This window comes from Cyprinus carpio, chromosome B7, assembly GCF_018340385.1.
Source record: "Cyprinus carpio isolate SPL01 chromosome B7, ASM1834038v1, whole genome shotgun sequence".
NCBI lineage: Eukaryota > Metazoa > Chordata > Actinopteri > Cypriniformes > Cyprinidae > Cyprinus > Cyprinus carpio.
Genome location: NC_056603.1, coordinates 29,821,922 through 29,849,796, shown reverse-complemented (window position 1 = coordinate 29,849,796; position 27,875 = coordinate 29,821,922). Strand labels below are relative to the sequence as shown.

General features: G+C 38.1%; 1 protein-coding gene across 3 annotated transcripts in view; it reads left to right on the top strand.

Moving 5' to 3' along the window:
• LOC109099275 (collagen alpha-5(IV) chain-like) overlaps positions 1–25,917 on the top strand; it is a 43,422-nt gene extending 17,505 nt beyond the window's left edge. The window contains exons 7-51 of one of the 3 annotated variants that reach the window (XM_042728308.1): positions 23–76; positions 188–214; positions 338–418; positions 1,583–1,645; positions 1,812–1,847; positions 1,935–1,976; positions 2,064–2,156; positions 5,245–5,298; positions 5,493–5,549; positions 5,652–5,696; positions 5,779–5,832; positions 6,278–6,322; positions 6,439–6,532; positions 7,753–7,788; positions 7,947–8,198; positions 8,307–8,396; positions 9,321–9,391; positions 9,498–9,689; positions 9,959–10,127; positions 10,399–10,491; positions 10,605–10,709; positions 10,918–11,015; positions 12,711–12,861; positions 12,981–13,094; positions 13,403–13,570; positions 13,691–13,780; positions 13,876–14,022; positions 14,968–15,066; positions 15,199–15,288; positions 15,386–15,525; positions 15,608–15,914; positions 16,008–16,058; positions 16,158–16,343; positions 17,624–17,632; positions 19,439–19,447; positions 19,833–19,966; positions 20,342–20,414; positions 20,838–20,909; positions 21,000–21,128; positions 21,348–21,446; positions 22,952–23,164; positions 23,269–23,446; positions 23,530–23,644; positions 24,235–24,407; positions 24,544–25,917. In XM_042728308.1, coding sequence (XP_042584242.1) covers positions 23–76; positions 188–214; positions 338–418; positions 1,583–1,645; positions 1,812–1,847; positions 1,935–1,976; positions 2,064–2,156; positions 5,245–5,298; positions 5,493–5,549; positions 5,652–5,696; positions 5,779–5,832; positions 6,278–6,322; positions 6,439–6,532; positions 7,753–7,788; positions 7,947–8,198; positions 8,307–8,396; positions 9,321–9,391; positions 9,498–9,689; positions 9,959–10,127; positions 10,399–10,491; positions 10,605–10,709; positions 10,918–11,015; positions 12,711–12,861; positions 12,981–13,094; positions 13,403–13,570; positions 13,691–13,780; positions 13,876–14,022; positions 14,968–15,066; positions 15,199–15,288; positions 15,386–15,525; positions 15,608–15,914; positions 16,008–16,058; positions 16,158–16,343; positions 17,624–17,632; positions 19,439–19,447; positions 19,833–19,966; positions 20,342–20,414; positions 20,838–20,909; positions 21,000–21,128; positions 21,348–21,446; positions 22,952–23,164; positions 23,269–23,446; positions 23,530–23,644; positions 24,235–24,407; positions 24,544–24,625 — 4,680 coding nt within the window. In that variant the 3' untranslated portion in view covers positions 24,626–25,917. The remainder of the gene's footprint in view (positions 1–22; positions 77–187; positions 215–337; positions 419–1,582; positions 1,646–1,811; positions 1,848–1,934; positions 1,977–2,063; positions 2,157–5,244; positions 5,299–5,492; positions 5,550–5,651; positions 5,697–5,778; positions 5,833–6,277; positions 6,323–6,438; positions 6,533–7,752; positions 7,789–7,946; positions 8,199–8,306; positions 8,397–9,320; positions 9,392–9,497; positions 9,690–9,958; positions 10,128–10,398; positions 10,492–10,604; positions 10,710–10,917; positions 11,016–12,710; positions 12,862–12,980; positions 13,095–13,402; positions 13,571–13,690; positions 13,781–13,875; positions 14,023–14,967; positions 15,067–15,198; positions 15,289–15,385; positions 15,526–15,607; positions 15,915–16,007; positions 16,059–16,157; positions 16,344–17,623; positions 17,633–19,438; positions 19,448–19,832; positions 19,967–20,341; positions 20,415–20,837; positions 20,910–20,999; positions 21,129–21,347; positions 21,447–22,951; positions 23,165–23,268; positions 23,447–23,529; positions 23,645–24,234; positions 24,408–24,543) is intronic. The other 2 variants (XM_042728309.1, XM_042728310.1) reach the window with 2 other exon arrangements.
• Positions 25,918–27,875: the final 1,958 nt, after the last annotated feature.

The following is a 27,875-nucleotide window of genomic DNA, read 5'->3' as shown; positions in this document are numbered from 1 at the left end:
ATCAACTTTTTTTCTTTACAAGGGTGAAAGAGGATTCCCAGGAACTCCAGGTCTTCCAGGTTTAGAGGGTTCACCAGTAAGTGTTGCTTTATGTCACATTTCAAAGTTCCAAACGTACTGTCATGCACTCACAGAAGTATTTGAAGACATTATTCTCTAAATAATTCATACTTTCTTGTCTCCACAGGGTCCAAAAGGATCTATAGGACAAAAGGCAATAATTTCATTCCATAATGCATATGCATATGTTCTGCATTGCAGTGGCAACGCTTCCTTCAATACATATTAGGATATGAGTGAAATTACGTTTATAAATACCTTTTCTTTTCTCCTTTAGGGGGAGCCTGGGGATATCGTGGAAATTAATCGCCCTTCAGAAAACGGGGATCCTGGCTTTAATGGTTTACCAGGCTCCAGGGTCAGCATTTCTAAATCAATTAGCAACAGAACCAGATTTTTCCAAATAATAGTGAAACTCATGTTCCCATGAATGTTTGGGGTAAAATGAAAACATCATTTTGAAATCAAAGCATAATTTGAGCCAAACTGGGGATATGCTCATAGTGGATTTCACTTTCCCTTTCAAACAAGCGTCATAACAAGATTCATTTATTTACTATATAAGCCACCTTAAAGGGGTCATCAGATGCAAAATTCAATTTTACATGCTGTTTGAAGTGAAATGTGTGTTGGCAGTGTGTGTACACTATGCTTGGTTGAAGGTGACATCACACGCAGAGTTTTTTTTTTTTTTTTTTTTTTTTTTTTTTTAATCCAGATAAACATAACCCCTTTTTCAAATCAAGCCGTTCTCAGCTGCTTCTTGGCTCTGTGGTGTCACACAGACCCAGGCCCCTCCCATGATTGTTGATTGACACTGGTGTCTTACCTTAGACCCGCCCTGAGTGAGCTGTCATCAGTCCGCCATTGTTTTGATGCCAGAGCAAGAATAGATAAGAATGACTTGTAAGCAATTGAGGTGTTTTGTTGTTAGAAGTAATAATGAACATAGCAGATATCATTTACTCTCGGCATCTGAGCCGATGAAGACGCAGAGGATTGCATTTGTTCTTGAAGGGAATGCACCCCTCTGATCTACCAAAATGCGTCTATGTTCGCGCGAATCATTTTTGATGCAGCTTCACCTACAGAAGAAGTATTTTTGCAGATTGCCTTTCCTAATAACTTGCCAGTTAGCAAGTTCCATGGTTAAAGTTTACCTCTCAGAGAACAGCTCGTCACCCCACGGAAGAAAGGGCCGGGGTGAGCAGAGCTCATTAGCATTTAAAGGGACATGCATGTTTTACACTACCAGTGAGAAATTTTAACCAACGTATATTATAGACTTTTCATTAAGACCCTAAAGAATCATATCAACTTGTTGAAAATTATCATCCGATGACCCTTTTAAAGTTAAAGGCGCCCTAAAAAGTTTCTTATAATTGCAACTTTCTATCTCAAGTTGTGACATTTTCTGCCTTCTATACTGTAAAAGCAAATTAACAGAAAATATGTGTATTTCTTGAAGTGGTGATAAATATGAAATAACTGTAGTTCATAAAATTTTGGTTACGATATATAGGGTGATCCTGGACCCCCGGGTCTTCCAGGTCCTGTTGGTCCTCCTGGTCCACAAGGGTACGAGGTAAGACACTGTTTGCACTTTCTTTGTTCATTTGTGCAGCTGTAAGCTTTTGTGAATTAGATCACCATGCATATTTCAGATCAAGCCCTGTGAATCTGGCTCATACAGTTTAAGAATTTTGCAAATACTATAATTAATTTTCTTTGTAAATTCCATTGTTTTTCAGGGGCGTCCAGGCCCTCCTGGTCCACCAGGGCCAAAGGTACGTTTGAATGCTGCAGTTGAACAGTGTCAAGTTTTACCTATCTCACTTTTTGTCAAAGTGCTAATGTGTCTCTTTACCTTGAAGGGAAACATGGGATTGAACTTCCAAGGACCCAAAGGAGAGAAGGTATGCAGCTGGTTCTGTGACAAGAACAACATGTTTATCAGGTTTATGAACAGTTGGGTTTTTAATGTGTGTATTTTTGTGTGTGAAGGTGACCGTGGATTACAAGGACCTCCTGGGCCACCAGGGCAGGTTGGCGAAGTATCAGGCTCACCTGATACAGTCATTCAACAAGGAGAAAAGGTAACATCTTTTACTCGCTTCAAACCTTTTAGAACCAGATTTACTAAACAGGGCAAATAAGCGTGATGATCGATCGTTGTTTAAATTAACGATCAATTAATCGATTAATTGTTAACCTTAATGGTGCAAATTACTCTATTGCAGTGGCACGCAGTCCCCAGTATGACAGGATGTGCAAAAGCCACTCAAAAAAAAAACCTTTCTCACTTGTAGGGCTCGCACACTTCTCACATCAAACATTTTTATCAGAGTATTATGACCAGTACTTAATTTGATCCTGTTTGGTTCTGTTCCGGAAAATGTCAGATTTAGAATTTTTGCGTTCGCGCGATCGAAACAGCTGAGACGTTAAAAAAAAATGCTTTTTGGAGTAAGATATAATCCGATCCTGTTTGGTTCTGTTCCGGAAAATGTCAGATTTAGAATTTTTGCGTTCGCGCAAAAGTGTTTACTTTCATTTGTGCACACTCACAATATTTTTTCTTTTTTTTTTTACATGAATTTATGGAGCGCCGCCACACTTCTGTTTTAAATTTGTTATCTTAATTATTTAAGTCAGATATATTTCGCTTTTTTTAAACAAATTGTTATTTTTATTTTAGGCCTATAACTTATATAGGCTATACATTTTACTTAAATCATCCCATTTTGTCCCAGGGCTTGAAAACCTGTGCCCTAGTTAGCTCCATGCAGAAACTTGTGAACGATGCTCGTCGTCACCATTTAGTGAGATCATTGAATGTTCCGGGAAATTGTATTTTCTGTGTCAGTCACAGCGCCTTTTAATTGCTGTTTTGAATCCAGCAATTATTTATTTACAAATTATAAGCTCTGATTATGACAAGTGTGTTATAAAAGCTTTGTTTATTAGAGGAATAATTGGTTAGCTGGAAAACATCGCAACCATGCTTTTGGATCTGTTCCACCCCATAGCCTACATTACGCTGCTTTGTTCTGGTTTGCCGATTAGTCACGAATTTCTACAAATTCAATAATATTTAGCCATTGTTTCTTTTCCTAAATCCTCATTGTCTAACCCTCTAATTTCGCAGGTTTATTTTATTGTCTTTCACTTTTAATCACTGTTTTCGCATCTCTTACTGTGGTAAACATGCAAGAAGGCAAATTAAAGATTTCATGAATTAAGAATTCGTTCAATTTATTAATTTGTTTCCTTATTTCATGGGTTATTTAAGGAGCAAATTAATGAAACGGACAGTTGCCACAAATTAATAAGTCATAGGAACGAATGAACAAGTTGATAGCCTTTCTGTCCTGTGTCCCGCAGGCATACATAGTGAGTGATATGTATGAAATTATTGTGGGGGGAAATGACTTAGTTACTACATTTCTGTTGCTTTCCATGTTGAATAACTTTGTGTTGTTTCTATTTTAATGTACTTTTAAAGTTTAAATCACATTAAAAGCTTAATTTGTACATTATGAATGAATGTTGATGTGTTTATATACCGTCACCGTCACTCACAGCCGCTCGCACATGTTTTGCGCATGAGCTGCACGCAGCCCAAAATCAAACAGGTTAATCGACCATGATTGCTTAATTGATTGCATCTCTTATTGACAAATAATCGATCATCAATTAATCGTTGACATCCCTAATTCAAAAACTGTCCTCCTATACATTTTGTGTCATTTTGTGTCCTATACATTTTGTGTAAAGGAGACAACTACAAATGAACATGCAATAAGATTAGCAGTGTTGGGAAGGTTACTTTGGAAATGTAATAGATTACAGATTACAAGTTACCCTATTTAAAATGTAATAGTAGTGTTTTTTTTTATTACTTTATTAAAGTAATGTAACTGATTACATTTGATTACATTTAGATTAATTTTCTAAATTTGTAATTGGTGTTTTCAACTGTTAATCATTTTCAAACATTTACACCATGCAGGGTTAACCTTACAGACCTTCAAAATCCTTCATCAGTTGAACTGATGATAATAATTGAACACAACCACCACAAAATCCGACATAAGTACCGCCGTTTACTTTGAGATTGATCTGAAGTTCAATGCAGATTTAAAATAATAAGAAGTAGTTTACTGATAATGTTTTTGAAACCAAATCTTTGCATAACTACAGGAAACACAGGCATCTAACAATGTTTTGGGAAAAAAATAAAAGTTAATAAAAAAAGAAAATCATTTACATCCACCCAAATACGGTAATGGCATATTCTGCTGCATATACTGTAGATATTCTGAGTACTAAACTCCTGAAACATTGGTGTCTGTTTGTATATAATATGACCATAGTTTTCTTAAAAGAAATTGTAAAATGCTCATGAAGTGACTCTAAGGCATTTCTAGAGATTATATTTATGTGTTGTTGTACTCATATGTTGAGGCAGCAGAGGCTGAAAGTAATGTGTAGTAAATAAAAAATGCACCATTCATTTCCACAGAGACCAGCAGAACATGCCGGATTCATATATTGTCTTTTTGCGGCTTGATATTCGCAGACACTAGTCCATATCGCATTTTGATTCAAGTCTGCTGGCCTACTTTTGATCTATTCTCCAAAATGTGGCATATTCCGTGACATTCCCCATTATAGGAATTCCATTTTTATGACTGGATTCTACGAACCAGTCCATGTTTTCCACATCGCAGAAATCATAGGGCTTTATGTCTCGTATTTAGAGTAGTCAGTGCAGTTTGGGAAAGAAATCAATCAAATCTGTATGTGGGTGTGTGTAAATATTCAAATGTAACCCCCTTTTTAATCGTTAACATTTTCATAAGTAACTGTAATTTCATTACACATTTTTCATAGTAACTGTAACTTATTAGTAACATGTTATTAATTACTTCCCAATACTGAAGGTTATCCCCAAAAATAACTCTGTCCATGCTTTGTCATCTCAAATTTTTCAACATGTGCCTTTAGTAAACCCTGACAGTAGTTTGTGCTTTTTCAACGTGTGTCTTCAGTATTAGTTTAACCTGTTTATTTTATTTTATTTATTGTATTTTATTTATTTTTCATTGACTCCCAGCCTAAATCCAGTTTTTGGTGATTTTCGTTGCATGATAATGTTTTGCTATGTTTGTTTTTTAATAGGGTGATCGCGGCCAACCTGGAGATCCTGGTTTTCCAGGTCCCCCTGGACCCCCTGTATGTATTTTTATTTTTGTTTCCTTTCGTTCCATTCTACATTCATTAAAACACACTGGCGTCTTGACCTCTCCCAGTAGTATAGTATTCATTTGATAGATTACATTATATGTACATATAAATATGATGTGGATTATGCTTTCTTTCTTGTTTTTGTTTATTTTATAATTAACAGTCATGTCTTTGTCTGACAGGGTCCACAAGGGGGCCAAAAAGGTGAGAAAGGAGAACCTGGGGAGCTTGGAAAGAGGGTGAGTTGAAGCCTACTGAAACTCTAACTACTCAGTAATATTTACAGATTACAAGAGACAGGGTTTTTATGACATATATATGGTGTTATATTTATTTTTTAAGGAAAACCTGGCAAAGATGGCGAACAAGGCCTCCCTGGATATCCAGTAAGCTGTCTACAATAAATATTTAGTAAGGTTTATAACACAGACGATATTCTTTAATACTGTTGTGACATCTCTTTTTTAGGGTGATAAAGGAGAACAAGGTCCTCCTGGTCTATCGGGACGAGATGGTGCAAGAGTAAGTACTGAACGTTCCTTTCAGTGTGATCACAACATTAGATACATAGTAAACCATGTCTAATAATGCTCACAGGCACAGAGGTGCAGCTTTAATGTAACTTGAGCTGAGCATTCATAAAAACCAGCTCACACACAGGTCGTTTTGTTACTTGAATTGAATTTAAATTAGTATGTTGTAATTATTCCATAAGTTCCCATTTTTGTCTGGTGGATTTGCATGCATATTGTGAATGAACATGGATATTATCAGCGCCTCCCTTGCCTCCTCTGAGAAAATGCCCTGGTTTGAAATCATATATATGTGTGTGTATATATATATATATATATGTATATATATATATATATATATATATATATATATATATATATATATATATATATATATATATATATATATATACATTATTATTATTATTTTTTTTTTCTTATATTAATGCCTTTAGGGTGAAAAAGGTGATCGAGGACCTCCTGGACCTCCATCATACAGTGTATGTTGACTATTTTTTCTATTCTATTCTGCCATTTTACAGATGCCTGATATTTATGATTATTCATCATATTTTAGCATTGATTAGTTTATTTATAAAACCTTTTCACCCAATAGGATGGGCCGTTCCCAGGCATCGGTGGAACAGGACCAAAGGGAGACAGAGGCGAGCCTGGATACCCTGGCCCTAAAGGAGATAGAGGACTGGCAGGTATTTAAGGGGCTTTCGCACAGAACTATTGGCGGAAGTACCTGCTTTTAGGAATGTTCTGTGGCATGGGCGATAAATATATAGCGATAACTATCGTGATATCATTTTCCTCTATGTTCGAAGTAATATTTATGCACCAAAAGCAAGATGGGCCGCTTATCTGCTAGGTTTAAAGTTCAAAGGCAATGCAGTGCAAGCTTACTAGAGCAGATGAGTTTACTCGCTGATACGTGAGCACTAAATAGCGCTGTGAGATCATGATGAGTTCAGCGAAGAACACAAATGACTCGCTGATTTAAACTAGTTTAAAGCCAGATGAAACAGCACTGACAAACAGCAGAAACACTGCGCAATGATACGATATTGGGGTGTGATATATGTGTGGTTTTAACTGTGTTTACCATGATTTAAATATATGCTATTTTGGGAGACCAATGGTTTATTTTTAAAAAATGGTGATGGTTGCTACAATTTTTACAGATGTTACTGATTTTGATAATGATCAAAAATTTACATCTGCATTCTAACTCAAGCTTCTACTACTATCAAACATGCATTTCTAAAAGACAAAAAAGTTATATTATTATTAATATTATCAGGCACCACAAACCTGTTTCTAGATTTAAAACAATATCACACATTAGAACATGTCAATATCGACTGATATGAATAAATTGTCTTGATCCGATCACAGCTTCCTTCATTCATGGGTTGCTGACATTTGTAAATGCCGCGCATAAAGACATGACTGTCAGCCACTTCAGAGTTCCTGCTCCCGAATGTAACCAGGAAAACTGTCCAAGGAGGAAATTGGTTCTCTAGGAACCACCATACTGGCTAGTTCCTCGAACTACAGAGTGCGAAAGCTGCTTTAGACACCACTCAAGATCATGCTTAAGTTAGTTTATTCAGTTCTGCAAAAAGAATAAAATATTACTCATGCTTCTCATTATTTTTTCTCATGCATGGTTCCATGAACGGCATGCATGTATTATCCAATGAATAAGTCCTGTTTAAGAGTTTGTATTGGCCATTTGTGTCATTGTCATGAAACAGAATTTGGCTCCTTCTCAGTGATACAATTATGTGGTCATGTATTGTGACTTGGTCAGACATTGAAGAAAGCAACCAAAAATATAATTTATCTCCTATTTATGCTTAAAAATATGATGTACAGTGTTGTGTGTAATAGTAGTCAATGCATATTTGTCTTTTGGTAGGTATTCAGGGGCCACCTGGTCCATCAGGTCCTGCAGGTAAGCAGCTTTTTTTATTAATAGATTTTAATATTATTTTGTGATGTCTTTCACATAGTTTTTCATTACAATTCTTTGAGCTTTTTTTATGCAGTTAAGTCATGTGTAATTCATGTTAATATATTAATGCAGTGAATTAAATAAATCTGTCATTATAGGATTGGGAGGACCAGGTCCTTCGGGTCCACCAGGTTTACCTGGAGAGAGAGGAGAAAAAGGTGATGAGGGACAGCCTGGACTCTCCCTCCCTGGACTACCTGGAAGAACAGGTCCACCAGGTCTCCAAGGAGTCCCAGGACCTCCTGGTCCCCCAGGAATATTAACTGGCAACACAGAATGTAATCGTGGTCCTCCTGGTCCTCCAGGCCTGCAGGGGGAGAAAGGATTTACAGGAGAAACAGGACAGAAAGGTTTGCTTTTTATTTCATATTAGAAAATAAAATTCTGTATGTACACACATACCTTTTGAAGGTTTGAGGAAATGTGTGTCTAAAAATTTCTAATACCAACTGTCTTAGGTCAAAAAGGAGAGACGTGTGTCAATTGTTTCACAAGTGGAAACCCTGTCCCAGGACCCCCAGGGTCTCCAGGTCCTCCTGGAAATCCAGGTAAGATTGGTTAATCCAGGTAAGATTTAAGTTTAGTTTGTGTTTGTTCTTTTTTTTTTTGTTTGTTTTATTAAAAAATATTATGATGTTGTTGTTTTGGTGTGGCTCATTTGAGTAAGTGTGAACGCTGCCATCCGAACCCTGATGCACACCAAACAAGCAGACCAAGGCCGCTAAAAAGATGGGTCTCAGTCCGCTTCCAAATGGTTTGAATGAAATATGAATGCAACGTGGACCAAATACTTCTAAATGAATTAAATACAGGATGTAATGACAAGATGCGACGCTATGCGACATAATTTGACGACGTGGAACAGGCGGTGTATCCAAAACAAAATGGGCAGAGGGCAAATGTGGAGCAACGAGGCAAAAAAGTGTCTTTTATGAGCTCTTCGTGAGTTCACAGGCAGTAAAAATTAAATGATATGTACATGCAACAATGAGCGTGTTGTGTCCAGCAGACGGCATTAAGTGTAATGGACTTAAAGCGCCACTGCACAGACCGAATGACATCAAAGTACCCATTCATCGTTCAGTCTGCGCCGTGCCACTTTAAGTGGAATACACCTATTGATTGGGGTGTCCAGTAAGTTCAGTCACAAAATATTCATAATTTAACCTGAAAAATCAGGTTGTGAAAGTATGGCTATACTTAGTTTCGGTATCTTTAGGTTCACTGTCAAAAATGCCAATGTGAACGCTAAGCAGACTAGGACCAACTGTATCATTTTCTTTTTTGGTCCGGACCAAACAAACCAAGAGAACCGAGCTACAAGTGTGAATGCACCCTTAAAATAAGTATCTTCACAGTACATTTTGTCCATGTTCTTCAGGACTAAAGAACAAAACTTTAATCTCACAATAAACGGCTGTTTTATGCACGGATGTTTTTCAAGCTGCACGTTACACTTATTTTTATGTCAGGTGCACCTGGCTTGCCTGGATCTAAAGGAGACAGAGGATACCCGGGAGGGCCAGGGCTCATGGGCCCAGCTGTGAGTGCTTCCTAGCACATTCTGGATAACTCCCTTTTTGTTTAAAGTGATAGATAATTCAGAGTGATTAAGAGGCACTAAAGTACTAAACACTTCTACACTTTAGGGAATACCAGGACCTCAGGGTCTCCCTGGACTCCCTGGAGAGAAGGGCGACCCAGGCGATGCACTCTCTGTTCCGGGTGTGAAAGGAGAAAAGGGAGACACAGGCTTTCCTGGCCCTTCAGGTCTGCCGGGACTCGACGGAAGACCTGGTCGTGATGGAGTTCCCGGTCCCCCAGGCCTCAGAGGACCACCTGTGAGTGTTTGTTCACTTTTCAATAAAAGTACAACTTCTGGGTATTTTATACAATTAAGTACATTGATATACAATACTACACAGATAAAATAATACCAAGCAGCCCAGGCAATAAGAATTGATGATGAAAATTATATTTTTTTACGTCTGCATTTAAGATTTCTGTGTAAACTCACTTGCTGTGTTTATTACAAGAAACAAGGCTTTGCATGACTTTAATAACAGGCTCACAAAACAATTTGCAGTGAAATAAGCCATTTTTCTTACAGGGTTCGGCATTGGTGAAAGGCTCACAAGGTCCAACAGGTGAACCTGGCTTTCCAGGACCTCCAGGAGACAGGGGTCTGCCGGGTTCCCCGGGATTTGGTCCTCAGGGACCTCCTGGAGAGAAAGGTATCCAGGGAGTTTCAGGAAGACCAGGAGGCCCTGGAGCACCAGGTAAAAAGCAATACTTTTGTCTTGTTTCAAAGTTCAAATTATTTTAAGGCTGTCAGTAAATTCAAAATGTGAATCATATGAATTATACATATTTATGTATAATTCTATTTTATGCTATTTTTGCACTAATCAAGGTAAATAAGTGTAATCACCTGTTATGTGATAACTAGAAGTGCAGCAGACTACTTTAACTTGTAGCTTGGCATGTTTCAGTGTAGCAGTGATCTTACAATGGACATTACATACTCTCAATGTTTGTCTGAATGGGTAGGTCAGAAAGGTGAACCTGGGTTGGCAGTGTCAGAAAGAGGTGAACGTGGACCCCCAGGACGTGATGGAGATCCAGGTTCACCAGGAAGTCCAGGTAAAGAAAAAATAACCGACTATAGTTGTCAGCATACATTTAGTTGTCTTAAATGCATATGGAGCAGGTGGGGAATTCAGAGTTCAACAGAGACTGGTTTTGTATCTGTACAGGTAATCCAGGCCTACCAGGACAGCCTGGGTTCCCTGGCTTACCTGGACCCAAAGGAGATCCTGGTCTTCCTGGTATTGGTTTGCCAGGACCCCCTGGTCCTAAAGGTACAATGTTTTCCTGCAATTGAAACACTAATTGACTCATGTAGATTGTCTGCTGCTATGTGTTTTCCAATTCAGTAAAATACGTGGCCAAATACGTGCCAGTTAATTTCTCTAGAAATGTGTATTGTGGCACATAGTCATTTTTATAACTTGGGTAGTGAGGAACAGTTTTGTCCATATGTCTAACAGTGTTGTCCATATTCTTCAGGATTTCCTGGTATTGCTGGTTCCCCTGGTGGACCTGGGATTCCCGGACGACCAGGTTTGGACGGACTGCCTGGTCAGCCTGGAGTACCTGGACCCAAAGTATGAAACATTCAATCTAAACAATACAATATGATTTTATAAACTTCACGCATACATGAGTATTTTACCATCCGGTGATATGGTAAAAATATGAATATTTTAATCATCAGTTTCTGAATCATTCTATTGCACATTAACATGATACTATAAACACTTTCATTAAGGGATGCACCGCATGTTCAGCAACCAAAATTATGGTGAAATTGTAGCGAATAAGCAAAAAGACCAAATAATATGTACCGAACAATGACATGACGCGATCAAATAGAGGCGCGCACTAATGCAGAAAATGTGTTTACAGTGTGAAAGTCTTTAAAAATCATTACAAGCACAAAATGCTGACAGCGAGAGACTGCTTAGTGCTGCATCTCTGAAATCACGAAGTGGCCTTAAACAATTAGTAAATAAACTGCATAATGATGTTTTCTACACGCACGGATTGCATGTATTCAGACAGCACTGCACAAGCTCGCGGCGCCAGGATTCAAAGTCCAAAGTGCGAGGGAAATCTGCGCTGAAACACAAGTTACTCATCAGTTGCTCAGTAACATTTTTATTAATTTTTTAAAGGCATGTGACAATGGGATACCTGCGACAAACATCTTCCCAAATTCTTAATGAGAATCATTTATAAATCTGTTGTCAACAAAAAGAAGCACTGAGATCTTCCTGTGGGTTTCTGCCAAAATAAAAGCTGAGAAAAAGCAACATACATACATAAATGTTAGTATTGTAATTTTACTGTTGTTCTGTAGAATAAAATATAAAAGACAATAATACGGATAATTGTAATTACCATACAACAGCTCTATTAATACATTTATGATAACATTCACACAGTGTTCAGACTGGGATCTGTAATATATTCTAATGTTTTAAAAGAAGTGTCTTCTGCTCAGCGAAGCTGCATTTATTTGTACAGTAAAAAACCTGATTTAAGAAGCCTGATTTTTAAATAGTTGTTTTGTAATTAATTTTTTTCATTTGAAAAACAGGACAAAACAGTAAAAAGAACATTTTGGCTATTTAATTTATGCAATAGTGAAAAAATGGCGAAATATATGAGGGAAAAAATGCAAAAAGCCGTGTTCAGCCTTCGGCACAGTACAGTAGTTCATTTTGTTCGGCTTCCGCCAAGAATTTTCATTCCGGTGCATCCCTACTTTCATTCAAAATTTTGGAGTCAGTATAAATAAATTAATAATGCTGAATTTTATTTAGCATTGATGCATTAATTTGATCAAAGTTGATCGTAAAAACATCTTTGTTAAAAATATTTCTATTTCAAATAAATACTGTTCTTTTTAAATATATGAATTAATCAAAGAATTCTGAAAAAAAAGTAATACAATATTACTTTTTTACTTTTACAAAATGTTAAAAAAGCTTACAGACTTAAAGTTTTGAATGGTAGCAAATATAGTTTTGGATTCATTCACATGATATTTTATGATTCAGTTGATGACTGAATGATTAAAGGAGTACAAGTGCAAACTGAAATATGCAGGAAGAAATTAAGCTGCTATGTGCATCTGTTTTCCTTTTTTAAGCTTAAATTATTAATTATGGGCAATATAGTGTTTACTGGTTGTGTACAATAACTTAGATTGCATTATGAGTATAAATGAGTGGTCTGTATTAGGAATTAATAGCTTTAAGCTTAAAGCGCTCACATGAGTGTCTTTGTCCCCAAAGGGAGATCCTGGTTTTGGTCAACCTGGACCTCAAGGCCCTACAGGAGCACCAGGCGGTAAAGGTGCTGTCGGTCCTAAAGGTGATTCTGGTTTCCCTGGAAGCCCTGGTTCACCAGGTCGTCAAGGTGTTGACGGTGCTCCTGGATCAAAAGGTAGAGATTAAATAGTAATGTTGGACTGTAAACAAATTAGATGCCTTTCAATTTGTCTAACATTTTATTATTATTATTATTATTCGCAAATGATTTTTGCATTTTTATTTTACACTTAGGTGATCCTGGTTTTCCTGGTGGTCCTGGTCCTCGTGGCCCCCCAGGGCCCCCTGCCTTTGGCCTTCAGGGCCCCCCTGGTCCTCCTGGAGCTCCTGGCTCTATGGGGTCTCCTGGTATGTCTGCAATTTTTAAGTAAAAATGTGTCCAAACATAAACAGGGAAGCTCTTCCTGTGGACTATTCAAGCATTTAATGAACTGTGAGATCAGAAAGAATCTTGAATTAGAGATATTCATGTAAAAATATTATTTCTTTGTCTGATAAAACATTTTTTTGAGGATTATAAACCTTATGCATGTAAAACTTGCCAATGCCTTGTAAGCTTTATCAAACACTGATGTTAAGAACACTGTTATGGTTCTTAGTAAAACAACTATGTAGTGTTTTACTATATCAAACCATTGTCATCTTCTCTTTATCAGGAGTCCCTGGTGCGAATGGAGAGAAAGGAGACCGTGGCCTACCAGGTTCGAGTTTTCCAGGGTTGCAAGGTGACAGAGGAAGCCCTGGATTTCCTGGGCCTCCTGGTCTTGCTGGTCCACCTGGGGGTCCAGGACTACCTGGTCAAGATGGTCTACCAGGACTGCCCGGTAATATGATAAGAGCAATATCCCTGATGTTATCACATTTGACTGTATTTATTTAATATGTACACTGTATGTCTTGTTTCTGTATGATCTTTCTCTACTAATCCTATATCATTATTACAGGGCCTAAGGGAGACATTGGTGGGATGGGTGCTCCAGGACCTGCAGGTGCCTCTGGCAACCCTGGCAGACAAGGCTTTCCAGGACCAAAAGGTCTGATACCATTTTTGGCTTTAGCACAAATTTCTGAAACAGTTTCATAAAGTCCCTTGTAGAGTGAAATATTATCGTGCTCTGTGCCCCTGCAGGAGATGACGGTGTCCCAGGACGACCAGGAAGCCCAGGTTTTCCAGGATCAAAGGGAGACAAAGGAGACCCAGGCATTCCAGGCCCACCTGGCGAAGGCCCACCTAGTAGTCTACTTAAGGGACAAAAAGGAGAATCCGGACCTCCAGGTGAGCTGCTAGCTTCATGTAGAATGACTTAATTTCTGAACTTTTTTGTTTTGTTTTCTTTGTATGTATGGATTACTTGGGTTGATACCAACATCTAGTGAAAATTTCCTGTCAACAGCACCTTTAGAAATATATTTTCTGGGAAAAATGGTGACGTGTTCAATACTCATTTTACCCGCTGTATGATAAAATCCACATTTCGCTGGCCAGGCATAGCATGTTCTTGCTGCAACCAGTCACATTTTGCTTTACAGTCAGGGCGTTCAAATCTAAACCCATATACTAGTGGTCACCAATATAGATTTTTTGATTGTTATAATATAAAGTAAAAACATATGATACTGCACAATTAAGAAATATATCTAAAATAAGAAATAACCTAAAAACCTACTATTAAATTTATATTTGTTTAACATATTTTTTTTGTCAGGTAATTACAAATTATTTGAAAATGAGCACATTTTTGATTTACTAAAATCTTTGAAATAAATATATGCTTTAGATAGCAACTAAATGGTATTATGGTATTTTCAAATAATAAAGAAATAAACAATGTAACCAACAGTTTACTCAGTAGTCCAAAAAGTCTGTGTGCACTGGGGGTTATATTTTCTCAAAAAAAGACCATGTAATGCCCAAAAAAGTCCCAATTATGACAGTTATTGACCAAACAGAAGAACGTATTAGCCAATGTCTATAAATGCCCAGTGTCAGCTGGTGTATAAGCCTTGGCGAAATGTCAGTCAACCACTAATTTCTACATAAATACCTTTTCTCATACCTTTTCTTCGTGCTCTATATATCAGTGGGTACATCTCTTATGTAAAGAAAACTGGGTCCCTCCTTGTTCTGTGTTTTTTTCCAAATTCAGAATTGAAAGAATGAATCCTTTTAATCGTCTCATATATTTTGGTCACTCAACGATTCTATTTATTTGTTTTGTAGGTTTTAGCGGACAACCAGGAGCAAAGGGTGTTCCTGGTGTCCCTGGAGATCCTGGTCCCCCTGGGCAAGATGGAAGGCCAGGTCTATCAGGACCTCCAGGTAAAGCAGACAAGTGCACATATTTGAGGCATCAATAAAGGCATCTTTAATCAACTAGTCTCCTGTATGTGCATATGTACTATTCAGTGGGTTTTGATTGACAAGTTTAATGGATTTTGTCTTCATGTTTAGGCCCCAAAGGTGATCCTGGTATTCCAGGAGCTCCAGGGTCTCCAGGAGCCCAAGGACCAAAGGGTAGCATGGGGGGGATGGGATTACCAGGTCAGCTCTTCATTCTTGTACAACTCAAAATCATTGACCATTGTTTCTGAGGCTTTGAAATCTTGAAGCTAGACTGAGCCAATCTTTTTTGTTATAGGAGTTCCTGGAGTGAAAGGAAACTCCGGCCAATCAGGTCGACCTGGCCAGCCTGGAACCCCAGGAACACCAGGGTTCCCGGGACCCAAAGGTGATCCTGGCTCACCAGGTTTTGGATTACCGGGAACTCCTGGGCCAAAGGTAAAAACATAAAGTTTTCTGCTTAAAAATTGAGAATAGTTACTTTAATATTTAATCCTATTAAATTATATTAAATTCCCAGGGTGAACCAGGCCCTTCAGGATTTCCTGGAACCCCTGGTCTGAAAGGCCAGCCTGGGCTTTCAGGATCTCCAGGCTTTCCTGGTAGCCCTGGACCAAAGGGTGATCCAGGACTCCCAGGATTCCAAGGTACACCTGGCATTCCTGGCCCTAAAGGTTTGGATGGTGCTCCAGGCCCTCCCGGTCCTATTGGAGCATCTGGTAGGCCAGGAGATCCTGGACGTCCTGGATTAACTGGCCTCCCTGGTGATAAAGGTCTTGCTGGACGTGATGGTATTCCAGGACCTCCAGGACAAAAGGGTGAACCAGGTTAGTCTGAATCCAAAAGAAATCAAAAGTAAGTTGTATGTGCTCAATGTAGCATATGTATCTAGAATCATTTGTTTTTAACTTTTTACCTAGGCGCTCCAGGCCTTGGTGTCCCAGGCCCACCTGGTTTCCCCGGTTCACCAGGTAAAGTACTGAATGATATTTCATGTATCTTCATTTTTACACCAGAGAACTTGTAACAAATCCTTCATCAAATTTTATAATAATTGACTGCTTTTATAGGGCCTAAAGGAGACCCTGGTTTTCCGGGTCCTGCCGGTAGTTCTGGATTTCCTGGTCCAAAGGGTGATGCAGGATTTGCTGGGTTGCCTGGCCCAGGTGGTCCTCCAGGACCACCTGGGCCTCCAGGCCTGCCTGTGCAGGGACCTAAAGGTATCCAAGGCCCACCTGGTGCCCCCGGAAGACCTGGTAAGTGAATCATCTTATCCTTTTGGCCAGCACTGCCCTCTGGGTTTCAAGCTGACATTTGCCTTTATTTTGGTTTAATTTTAATAAAGAGTAGCCTGGAGTAGAATGTCTAAAAAAGAACAAACTCTTAAAATGAGTTTGTTATCCAAAATAAGTATCCAAAGAATTGTTTTAATCAGAACTTCTAAATTGGCCAACGAAAACACAATTTTGTAATCCCATCAAATACTGGCTTCACCACAAACTTCTAATATTTAATACTGTGCTGTACCACAGTGTTTGTTGTTTTGCTTATGTATGCCTACACCCAACAGAAACAAAACAAATTGTCTGGTAATTCACACAACTTACAGAGTTTAATTTAAAAAGGAACTGAATGCATTAACAACATGAATTTTTATCTGCTGCCATCCCCAATACTAAGTCATAAATCTGTTTTATAAACTCAACAAAAAAAGTAAGGTAAAAGTACCCCTGGTTGAGAATCACTTCATCAGCACATGTAATATTATGATTGTGATCCAGAGGGCATACTGGCTTTGTTTTTGTAGGTTTGGCTGATTTGCATGGAATATTGCACAAGCAATCATGATTATGCCATATCCATGTCCGATGAGCACAAATACACTCACTCTCAGATGACTGAGCACAAGACACACTGTTTGCATTACCTTCACTGCAAGTGATCTTCTGTTCTCATCACTCCCTTCCTTTATTGTGTACCGGTTTGTCATGTGTTAGAGAGAAGTGAAGGATGTGCATGCATGAAGAGGTTTTGTGCAGTCATTGTTTCACAGTTGCCCAGTCAGGGCTTTATGAGTATTACGCACAGCTTTCACTATCCAAGGTTAGCTGTTCACCTATCATCATTCACCCTTGTGTGTCTTCACTTCCACACATCCCTTCTTTTCAACAGTAAAAGCTGCAGTGTTCTCCACAGGATGCTGTCTATGTCTGTCTGTCACCAAATAAAATTAGGGTGCATCTGCCATTTTTGCATGGAAAATGTGCTGATTTGTAAGAAAGAAAAAGCCATTGCAGGACTATCTAAAATGGGCTCCACCTTGGAAAAAAGAGCAAAAACATTAATGAATGTTATTGCATTCTATGTAAAATAGATATAAAGCCTTTGAATTTGCTGAAGAAGGAGACCATTTTGGCTAGTGTATGTTGGGCTTATTTTTACCCAGGCACATTCTGGGTATCATATGCATTTTCTGTTTTACTTCACTTTTCGTGGGAATGGCTCTGCTCCTCCTGATGACATTGGATCTTTGCAGGCTCAGCAGGTCAGCTTCTTCATGTTATAGAGCTGATTTTTATGCTGCAACACGTAACTGTATTAGAATGAATTTTAATTTAATCTATTAATGATTTGTGATTCGTCTATATTATGTGTCTATAGTGGTCGACCGATATTGGTTTTTTGACAGCCGATGCTGATATCTTGGAAAGCAGGGTGGGCGATAGCCGATATAAAGCCAATATACTTATTTTTATAATTATTATTATTAATATTTAAGAAATTTGAAATCATTTGACAATGGATTAAAAAATAAATGTGTAAAATAAACATACTTATACTTAAGATGACAAAGTATTGTTCACAAATAAATAAATATTTAAAAATATATATATAATTAAAAAGGAAGTAAACACTGTAACCAAAAGGGGACTCAGTATTCTGGGACATTTATGTGCATTGGGAATCATAATTTTCAAATAAAGCCAGGGTAACACTCATTTTACATACAGCACACAGTGAAAATGACATGAATATGACAGTGGGCAAATGCATAAAGTGCAGCATAATTTGAAATCATGAGTTTAAAGTTTAAAGCATTCAATTAACACTGTCCGACCGATACATGCACACTTCACAAGATCTCATAGCTGGATTCAACTAAGTTTGCAAGGTTTGTGGAATTAAATGTTCATTAGTCATTCAAAGATTTGTTTAAATTACATAAATGCGTAATTGCTTAATGCTGACGGCAAATGAGAAAGTATTACAATGTTTGCCTTTCTATTACTTATGATATAAAAGCAATCGTTATAATAAGTTTTTGTTTGCTTAATCTATTTTCTCCTTTGTTTAACCATTCTATCTGATTATTAGACAGACTTCTATCCATATTAGACAAAACTGTTAACAACGACAGCGAACAAGAGGGAGAATGTAAGCACTGTGTGCTCAGGTGCTGCCGCTGCCACTCTCAGCGCCGTCAAAATAAAAGTCCCACCTCGAACACATCGGCCAAGCAGAAAAACTTACCGATATATCGGTCAACCACTATCTGTCTACACATATAGTTCTACTTTGGTGTACAAGTATATACAAAATAATATAAAAAGTAGTAATACCACATTGTAAGTGTGTAGTGTAAGTGTAGATGACCATTTCCTGTTAGTATTTGAGTAGATTATCAGATTTTGCACATGCATAAGAACATTACAATATATTGGAATTTGCCTATAGTATGATTATGAATGTCTCATGTAAATGTCTCAACCCAACTGCAACAACTCAGTTAAGCCAGTATTCCAACAGCAAGTATTTTTTGAAGAGAATAGCAGAAAAGAATGTGCATGTCTTGATTATATGGAATATCATGACTATACTATGTACAGCTATATTCAGTTATGTGTTTTTTGCTAAGTTTGGCTTCACTAGAATAATGATGAGCATGTACACTACCATTCAAAAGTTTGTGGTCTATAAGTCTAAGTCTCTTTTCCTCGCCAAAGCTATATATATTTGAAAAACAGCAGAACAGTTAATATTGTGAATTAATTATTTTTGTGAAATGTAAAACTTCTGTTTTCTATTATTTTATTTTATTTTTTAACTTTTGAGTGGTTATGTAAATGCAGTGTCAAATATGCTAATCAGTTTCTTCAGTAATGCCTTCTGTAAAACCATTGGAGGCAAAAAACAGAGTTCTAAATATTTTGAAATTTGACGAAACTTATCTATTCTTCAACACATCACATTACTTATGTTGCTGTGCTCTGTATTTAAAACTTTGATCTTGTTCTATGCTTCTCCTCTTGTTGGACTTTTGGGAACCCGTTGACCTTTGACCCCTCTATAGGTCCTGCAGGTTAGACATCTTGGTTTGATACTCACCTGTGTCATGCTGTGCACTTCCATTTGTTATTAGATGATTTACCTCTGCATATGAGGTTAAGTGGGACTCTGATGTTTAACTTTCTTATCCCCATCAAATTATAGGAATATAGTTATGATTGATAATAATGATGATGATGTATAGTTGATCTCTCTTTGTGCCTTCTCCAAAAATATCCCAGAACCATTCAGCACACCACATACAACAATATACATGATAAACATGCACACAAATCTGGACATCACTGCTGCTTGGTTAAATAATATTAACAATGATTTCATGTTATAAGATGAATCCTGTTTGTTAATCAGATACCAGTGAAACAGGTAGAAACTGATTTCTTTTCTGTGAATGTGAGGTCCTCCTGGCTCTGAGGGTCCCCGTGGACTTCCAGGCAGTGGAGGAGTAAAAGGTGAGAAGGGCATGCCTGGAATCCCTGGGACACCTGGTGCACCAGGACTGAAAGGAGATTACGGTCCCCCTGGCTTTCCAGTAAGCATTTGCATAAGTTTAAAAAGGTTTAGTTAAGCTTTCGTACAATTTGCATGTGTAGAATCATTGTAGGCTGCATTTGGTTTATGTGGGTTTTCTGACACTTTGCTGAAAAGAGGGCAATATTTTGTTTTGTTAATGGCTCTCTGGAATATGTGATTCTGACTGGTCAATTCTAACATACTCTGCTCAGATATTTCTTGATAATATCCGCTAAATGCTATGATTGGCAACCAGTTTCCTGCATAGTTGTTCTAGTATGTCTTTGGTATCTCTGCTGTCTCATGTGATAAAATAATTTCAAATAATATAAAGAGTTCCATTAATAATATTAATTTAATAACGGATAATGATGTTTGTTATTTGTTTTCTAAGGGTACTCCAGGAAATCCAGGACCTAGCGGTCTGAAAGGAGATAGTGGACCTCAAGGTGTTCCTGGATTCCCAGGTCAGTTTTCCTTCTACATCCATTAAGGATTTGTTTACCAAAACAATAAATGTCTGTAATTATTTATACACCCTAATGTTGTTCAGTCCCATTTGCTGTTTTTTTTTTTCATGGAACACAAAAGGAGAATTTTTAATATTCTAAAAATGCCATATGAAGCACAGTGAAAGATTATTTTCAAAATTAAATTTGAAAATGATCATTTGAATTGTTACTGTTTTTGCTATATTTTTTAATCAAATAAATTGATCATATGTATGATTCTTCTTTAATTCCTCTTTGTGTGCCACACAAAAACTTAACAGCGTATATGTCTGGGACAACATCTAAGTGAATCTGTACTAAAATGTGTAAATGTTAATGTTTGTTGTGAAGCTATATTTATGAATGAGTCTTATCCACGTTAACCTCTGCATGTTATAGGACCTAAAGGACAGCCTGGCCTTCCTGGATCTAATGGCGGCCCAGGAGAACGTGGTGACACTGGAACACCAGGTGAGTCATTTTAAAACCTGGATATTTTTCCCATTACAATTCCAATGAAAATGCATCCTCTAATACTCCTCTCCTCTCTGTTGATCACAGGCTCTCCTGGTGAACCAGGTTTTGCTCCAGAACCAATTATTTTGAAGGGGGAGCGTGGTTCACCTGGACCACCTGGTATACCAGGCAGCAGAGGCCCAACGGGTCCCTCGGGATTGCAGGGTCTTCCAGGTTAGTGGATATATTTAGACTGTACACAGTACAGTTAAAAAAAAAATATTATATCTGATCCCGGATCTGGACTGCGCTTCTCAAAAGCAAGCTGAGCTAAGCTGATCGTAGAGACCATTGGTGCCATTGGTTCTATGATCTATTTAGGTTTACGATGCTTTGGGGAAAAGCAGCCCTGGCCTTTTTTCTTATCATGTCTGATTTCATTTCTACCTTTAGGTTCGCCTGGTGACCCTGGAGACCCAGGTCCAATGGGACCTCCAGGATTTACCGGCTCACCAGGAAGGAAGGGAGATACAGGACCAGCTGGACAACCAGGTAATGTTAAGGTCCAAGATCCAGCTTTGGTCATTTTCCAGTACTTGGTGCATTCCACTGTCTTGTCCAATAAAGTCCAAAAGGCCTTTAAAGATTCAAGTTTGAAAAAAAATTTAAAAGGGTAATTCACCCAAAAAATTTAAATTCTGTCATCATTTACTCACCCTCATGTCTTACCAAACCCCTAAGAGTATACAGATTTAATTTAGGCTTTTATTTACATATAAACACATACATGGAACGAGTTACAAGCAGTAAACACTGAAGCTTATGTGTACTGTACGTCACGTGTGTCACACACTAGAAAAAAACCTCATGGTTCTTGTGCATTACACACATGCTCAAGCTTCCATGTTTAGCATATTTGATGTGCTCTATGTACAATATGTGTGTCCATCATTGTTTAGATGTAAATAAAAGCCTAAATGAAAGGGGTCATGAACTGCCTTTATATTATTTTGTACTGTTCTCTGATGTCCCCTTATAATGTTAGTAAGATTTTTACATCAGAAACATAATTTAGAAGTAATAAGCTATTTTCTGTCCTGTTTTGACCCCCTCATCAGAACGCTCTGTTTGAACAGGCGTGATGGATTGTAGACTCGGAAGTAAACGCCCACTGCTAACACTTGTGTATGTTTGACAGCCTACATCCTTCATAGATGGACGCTGCTGTGATTTAGGTCAAAAACACATAAATACTAATTACATATCAAACGATCTGTAATAATATAATATTGTGCCTTGTTTGTAAACGAATCTGTGGTAAAAAGAAGTGAACAAAGGACCGATTCTTTACTGGCGCCGTTTGGAACTTCATTAAAAATAAAGTTCATCCACTCTTTCCTTATGTTGAGATCAGAAGGAAGGCAATGCAAAGACTGTTTTACCACGACTTAGCACTGCACAGTGTCTTGCTGTATTCACAGCCATCACTATCATTTGGTTTCTGCATTCGCTTCTCGTTATTTACACTACATGTATGAAGCGGTGGGCGGGGCTACTCAGGCAGCGATGTAGAAGCAGACATTGATCTTCTTCTGCAGAGCCGGTGTTTAGCCACACTGCTCTGATTTTAGATTTACGAGAATGTTTTGAGTTCTGAAACTTACAGGATGCTTTATAGCACAATGACCACTTATATGTCAAAAGATAAAGGGAATTTTGGTTTCTCAGTTCATGACCTCTTTAAATCTGTTCATATAAAGTGATCATATCTCTTCAAAATGCTTGGATTAAACTGCTTGATGCATATGGATTCATTTTCCATTTCTAATATGAGGGTGAGTAACAATACCTGACATTGTTGCTGATATGAAGGCGAGCAAATGATTTTCATTTCTGAGTGGACTGTCCCTTTAAGGATCATCCTTAAAATTGGTGGCTCTATTATTCTTTTTTCAGATTGTTGGAAACAGCAGGAACAGGAAGCTTATAAGCAGTGCCTGAATCTTCTCCACTTCCATGTATCATCCTCACAATAACCATAACTTATTTATTTACAGGTTCACGTGGTTACCCCGGCCCTCCTGGTCCAGAAGGGATTCAGGGCCCTCCAGGTATCGCAGGATCATCGTTTGCCGCACACGGTTTTCTGATCACGCGCCACAGTCAGAACACAGACGTGCCACCGTGTCCTGGAGATACAAGACTCATCTATGATGGCTACTCTTTACTCTATGTGCAAGGCAACGAGAGGGCGCACGGACAGGACCTGGGTGAGTCTCCCCAAAACACATAGAGCACACGCATGTAGTATTTTCTCTCTCAAATCACACGTATCATGACTAATATGTCTTTTCTTCATTCTAATTAACATCAGGTACGGCTGGTAGTTGTCTACGTCGTTTCAGCACGATGCCTTTCATGTTCTGCAACATCAACAATGTCTGCAACTTCGCTTCCCGCAATGACTACTCCTACTGGCTGTCCACACCACAGCCCATGCCCATGAACATGGCGCCTATCACCGGAGAGAGCATCAAACCTTTCATCAGTCGGTAAGAGGAGGTCACTCTGACACTGTTTGGCAAACTTAAATGAATCTATTGAATTATCTGAATCATTCTGTGTGTGTGTGCAGGTGCTCTGTGTGTGAAACTCCAGCCATGGTGATTGCTATACACAGCCAGACCATTCAGGTGCCAATCTGCCCGAACGCCTGGGACACGCTCTGGATCGGTTACTCCTTCATGATGGTATGCACCATATGCAAAGTTGTTTTGGCTTATTTAAAACATTGTTTCATTAATTTTATTTGATGTCATGTTAGGCCCTCTACTGAGTCCCTGCCTCCACTGCATTAAGACAGTTGTGATCAAATAAATGTACTTCTTGAGATTCATAAAGAACAACAACAACAAATAAAAAAAAACAATAATGAAGTAACAACATTTTTTTTTTTTTGGTTTTACGGTGTGTTTGTTACACCTTACATGTACTTACTTTTATAACAACAATAAATTATTAATAATTACATACAAGTAACCCTAATCCTAACCCTAACCAATATAGTAAGTACATGTAGTTAATTTATATTACTCAGTACTTAAATGTATTATTACAATGCAACAAGGACACCTAAAAATAAAGTGAAACCTAACTTTTATACTGGCTTACATCACATTTTTAAGCTCTGCTAGTCGAAATGTTGAAATGTTGTTCAAATCAAAAAAGCATGAATATAAAGGTTGCTGGCAAAACTGGCATATTTTTTAAAAGATCTCATACATCCTTGTTGGCTTTTCAAGGCCTCACATTCATTGCTGTGTCTTGCTCTGTGTAACAGCACACCAGTGCAGGTGCTGAGGGCTCAGGTCAGGCTCTTGCCTCTCCGGGTTCTTGTCTGGAAGAGTTCCGCTCGTCTCCGTTCATCGAGTGCCACGGTCAAGGCACCTGCAATTATTACAGCAACTCGTACAGCTTCTGGCTGGCCACTGTGGATCGGAATGAAATGTTCAGGTAATATATCATTCCAAACTATGACAACTTCAAAAACAACAATTCTTCTTGGCAACTTTCTTGAAAACTCCAAATGTCACACTGTTTTAAAATCCAAAGTATTTTTCTCATCTTTTTTTTCTCTCTGCCCAAACAGAAAGCCTCAGTCGGAGACACTGAAAGCTGGAAACTTGCAGACCCGTGTGAGCCGCTGTATCGTGTGTATGAAGAGGACGTAACGTAGTGACATTTTTGCAGTCTGTTGTTGTTGTTGGGGATCAGCCATCACTTACAACGACTGCGGCCATCATGCTGATTACCAGTGAAGTTTCTTCACATTTAACTCTATGGTGCTACTGTGCGACACAGCAAAAGAAACTGAACAAAAGAAATGAATTTATTAGTCGTTTTTATTTTAAAGAAGTACCTCAAAAGAAAAATGCAGATCCAGCAAGGTGCCATGGCAGTTATGACACAAAGTGCTTTAGATTTCTTTTTCTTTTTTTTTTCTAGAGATTCTTTTCATGTAATATTTTCCTACAATAATTTTGATGTTGGTACACAAATGGTAAATTTTTTTGAGAGAAGCGCTCTCTTGCTTTTTTCTTTCGAGTGGAAATGTCTCCATGTTACCAAATCGGCACTTTGAAAATCAAAGAGACCAAATGCACTGAAGCGTTACATTAATAGGACTGCTTTTTTAAGGCTATCATTTTTCCCCCAATCACTTTTTCTTCTTTATTGGTGGTACTAACACTGCTGTATCAGGACTTTTTAGTAATGTGTCATTTATCTCTTTTTGTAAGTAATAAAATGTGTATATTGTGTAAAACACCTTTTTAGCATAAAAACTAAACAGATCTTTTTAATGATTTTCTGGGTGCTTTGTCAGTATGATCACCACTCACTCCTTTATTCACATATTAGTTCCACATTCTTTTACACTGACATTTGTACAAATAACTTTCTTTAAATGAAACAGTATTTTATAAATATATATATATTAAAAAGAAAGTATATATCCAGAAACTTGATTTGGCTGTAGGAGCTGTTTTTTTTTTCATTCAGTAGTTATCAGTGCGTTCTTCATAGCACACATGCGTAAACTGAATTGTTTTTACAGACCTCTCCTCTCTTCAGATTTCATTTACCCAGCAAGGACATTTCTGTGAAACCCATCAAATACTAGAGTTACGAGTTTGTAAACTTTTCATTAGTTCTTATGTGCCACAGTGTGGCCTGTCACTGTTTCAGATCAGATGAACCACTGTCTGTCAGCAAATGTGAACAAAAACTACACTGTGTTACATAATATATACATAGTTTTGTGTATGCATAGTTGTACACAGTACATACCTACAGTTTGCTTATAGTGCTGGTTCATCTAACCTGAAGCAGTGAAGATCTTTTCACATGCCATCATGGGTTGCAAAAATGTGCATTTCAAAATCATTTCCCCCTTTTATGTCTAGTATCCAGAAAGTGTTATCAACTTAAATGACTGAAATAAAAGAAACAAACTTTGTCTGTGCATGGTGAACTTTTTTTAGAGTGGGATTACTGGTTAGTTAAACCAGTAAAATTCATTCGAATAAATCTTGTTTGTCTTGTATTTTTCCTGTTAGTGTATCACTGTCCTTCACCCCTTCCTGCTCCTTCTGATTCTAACAATGTGCTTGTTATACAGGAAAGATTGGTTAATGACTAAGCTTTGAGCTTAGGAGAGGTTATTAGGACCTAAATAGTCCATATAAGATCCAGTTGACAAACTGAGTGTTAATATTTGGCAAGAGCTAAGCTCTCAATAGGATCAGTGAGCAGATGACAGTGACCCCATTGCCACTGGGATAATGGTATTTGTTCCAGCCAACAACAAGAGCAAGGGGCAACGAACAAGCTCTTTACAAAAATTATTCTTAGAAGGAACCAAAACAGGGGTCAACATTGGTTCTGAATGAATAAAGCTTGGCCCGAAAGTTCATTGTTCACTACTTGTGCAACTGAATCGTTCAGTCAGGCTCTGAATGAGTCAGGCTATTATGAAAAGATTTGTTCTCTTTGTTTTTAACATTCATGGACAATAATAGACAGGTGAAAACTTTTATAGACATCTACTAATGGTGAACTGTTATAAATATGTATCCAAAATATATAGTAGGCATGTATAATCTGCATATTCATACCTTAAATTAAGCCATTCAAGTTGAAGATAACTGTACAGTCTGACTTTGGATTAACTTTGACTTTGGATTAAGTTTGTGTCTATGGAATGGTTCAAGGAATGAGACACGTCAAATCTGTATTTCCAGGTAGTTTGCCCCTTAGGGGTGTATCGGATGGCCTGCATGATTTAGGGAATAACCTTTTGCTTAATGAGCTTTAAAAAGAAATCACTGCTTATGTCTGTTTTGAAACATGAGCACCTAGTGGCAAATACTACATCTCCTGAGAGCTGGAACTTGGCGTAAACGTTCACATGTTGCCCCTGAGCTCTTGATCCACATGCAGCCTAAGCCCTAATAGAGCCTTCATTTGTGCACATACTGTACAAGCTTCTGAAATCAAACACGATGCAGGGAGAAACCTCAGCTCCTAATGACGCAGAAACGTCTATCAGAGGAGGATTCCCCTTCTGCGCTCTGCAGTGGTGCAAGGGTTGTTAGAAGTGCACTGGGAAATCACACTGACTCACTCTTCTAAAACCGATCTGTCGTTCAAATGAAATGAAGCGATATTACACAAGCACCTGTGCTGTTGCTCATATCAGCACTGGTACAAGGTTGCAGAAGTTAATTTTAAATAACATACATTCTTACATACATGCAAACACACATACATATACACACACTTTCAAGTTACAGTTATATAATGAATATGGGCTTAAAGTGCACACTCTGAGCTTTAATTTGAGGGTATTCTCATCAAAATTGATTCTAAGCGTGCCATTTGCATTTGGAAGCTGTTGCTATGAACCCACATCATGCGGTCAAAGGATCTCTCCATGCAGGTGAAACAAACAATTGTTAGGTTTCAAAATCAAAATAAACTTATAAGAGAGATAGCAGGAACATTAGGAGTGGCCAAATCAACAGTTTGGTACATTCTGAGAAAAAAGAACGCACTGGTGAGCTCAGCAACATAAAAAAGGCCTGGACGTCAGAGAATCCTCTCCACGGTAAAGACAAACCCTTTCACAACATCCAGCCAAGAGAAGATCACTCTCCAGGAGGTAGGTGTGTCACTGTCAAAGTCTACAATCAAGAGAAGACCTCACGAGAGCAGTTACAGAGGGTTCACCACAAGGTGCAAACAAGGCCTGATTAGACTTTGCCAAAAAACATTTAACAAAAAGCCAGACCACTTCTGGCCAAGCATTCTTTGGACGGCTGAAATTAAGATCAACCTGTACCAGAATGACGGGAAGAAAAAAGTATGGAGAAGGCTTGGAACAGCTCATGATCCAATGATGTGACGGAGGACAGAAGCAGC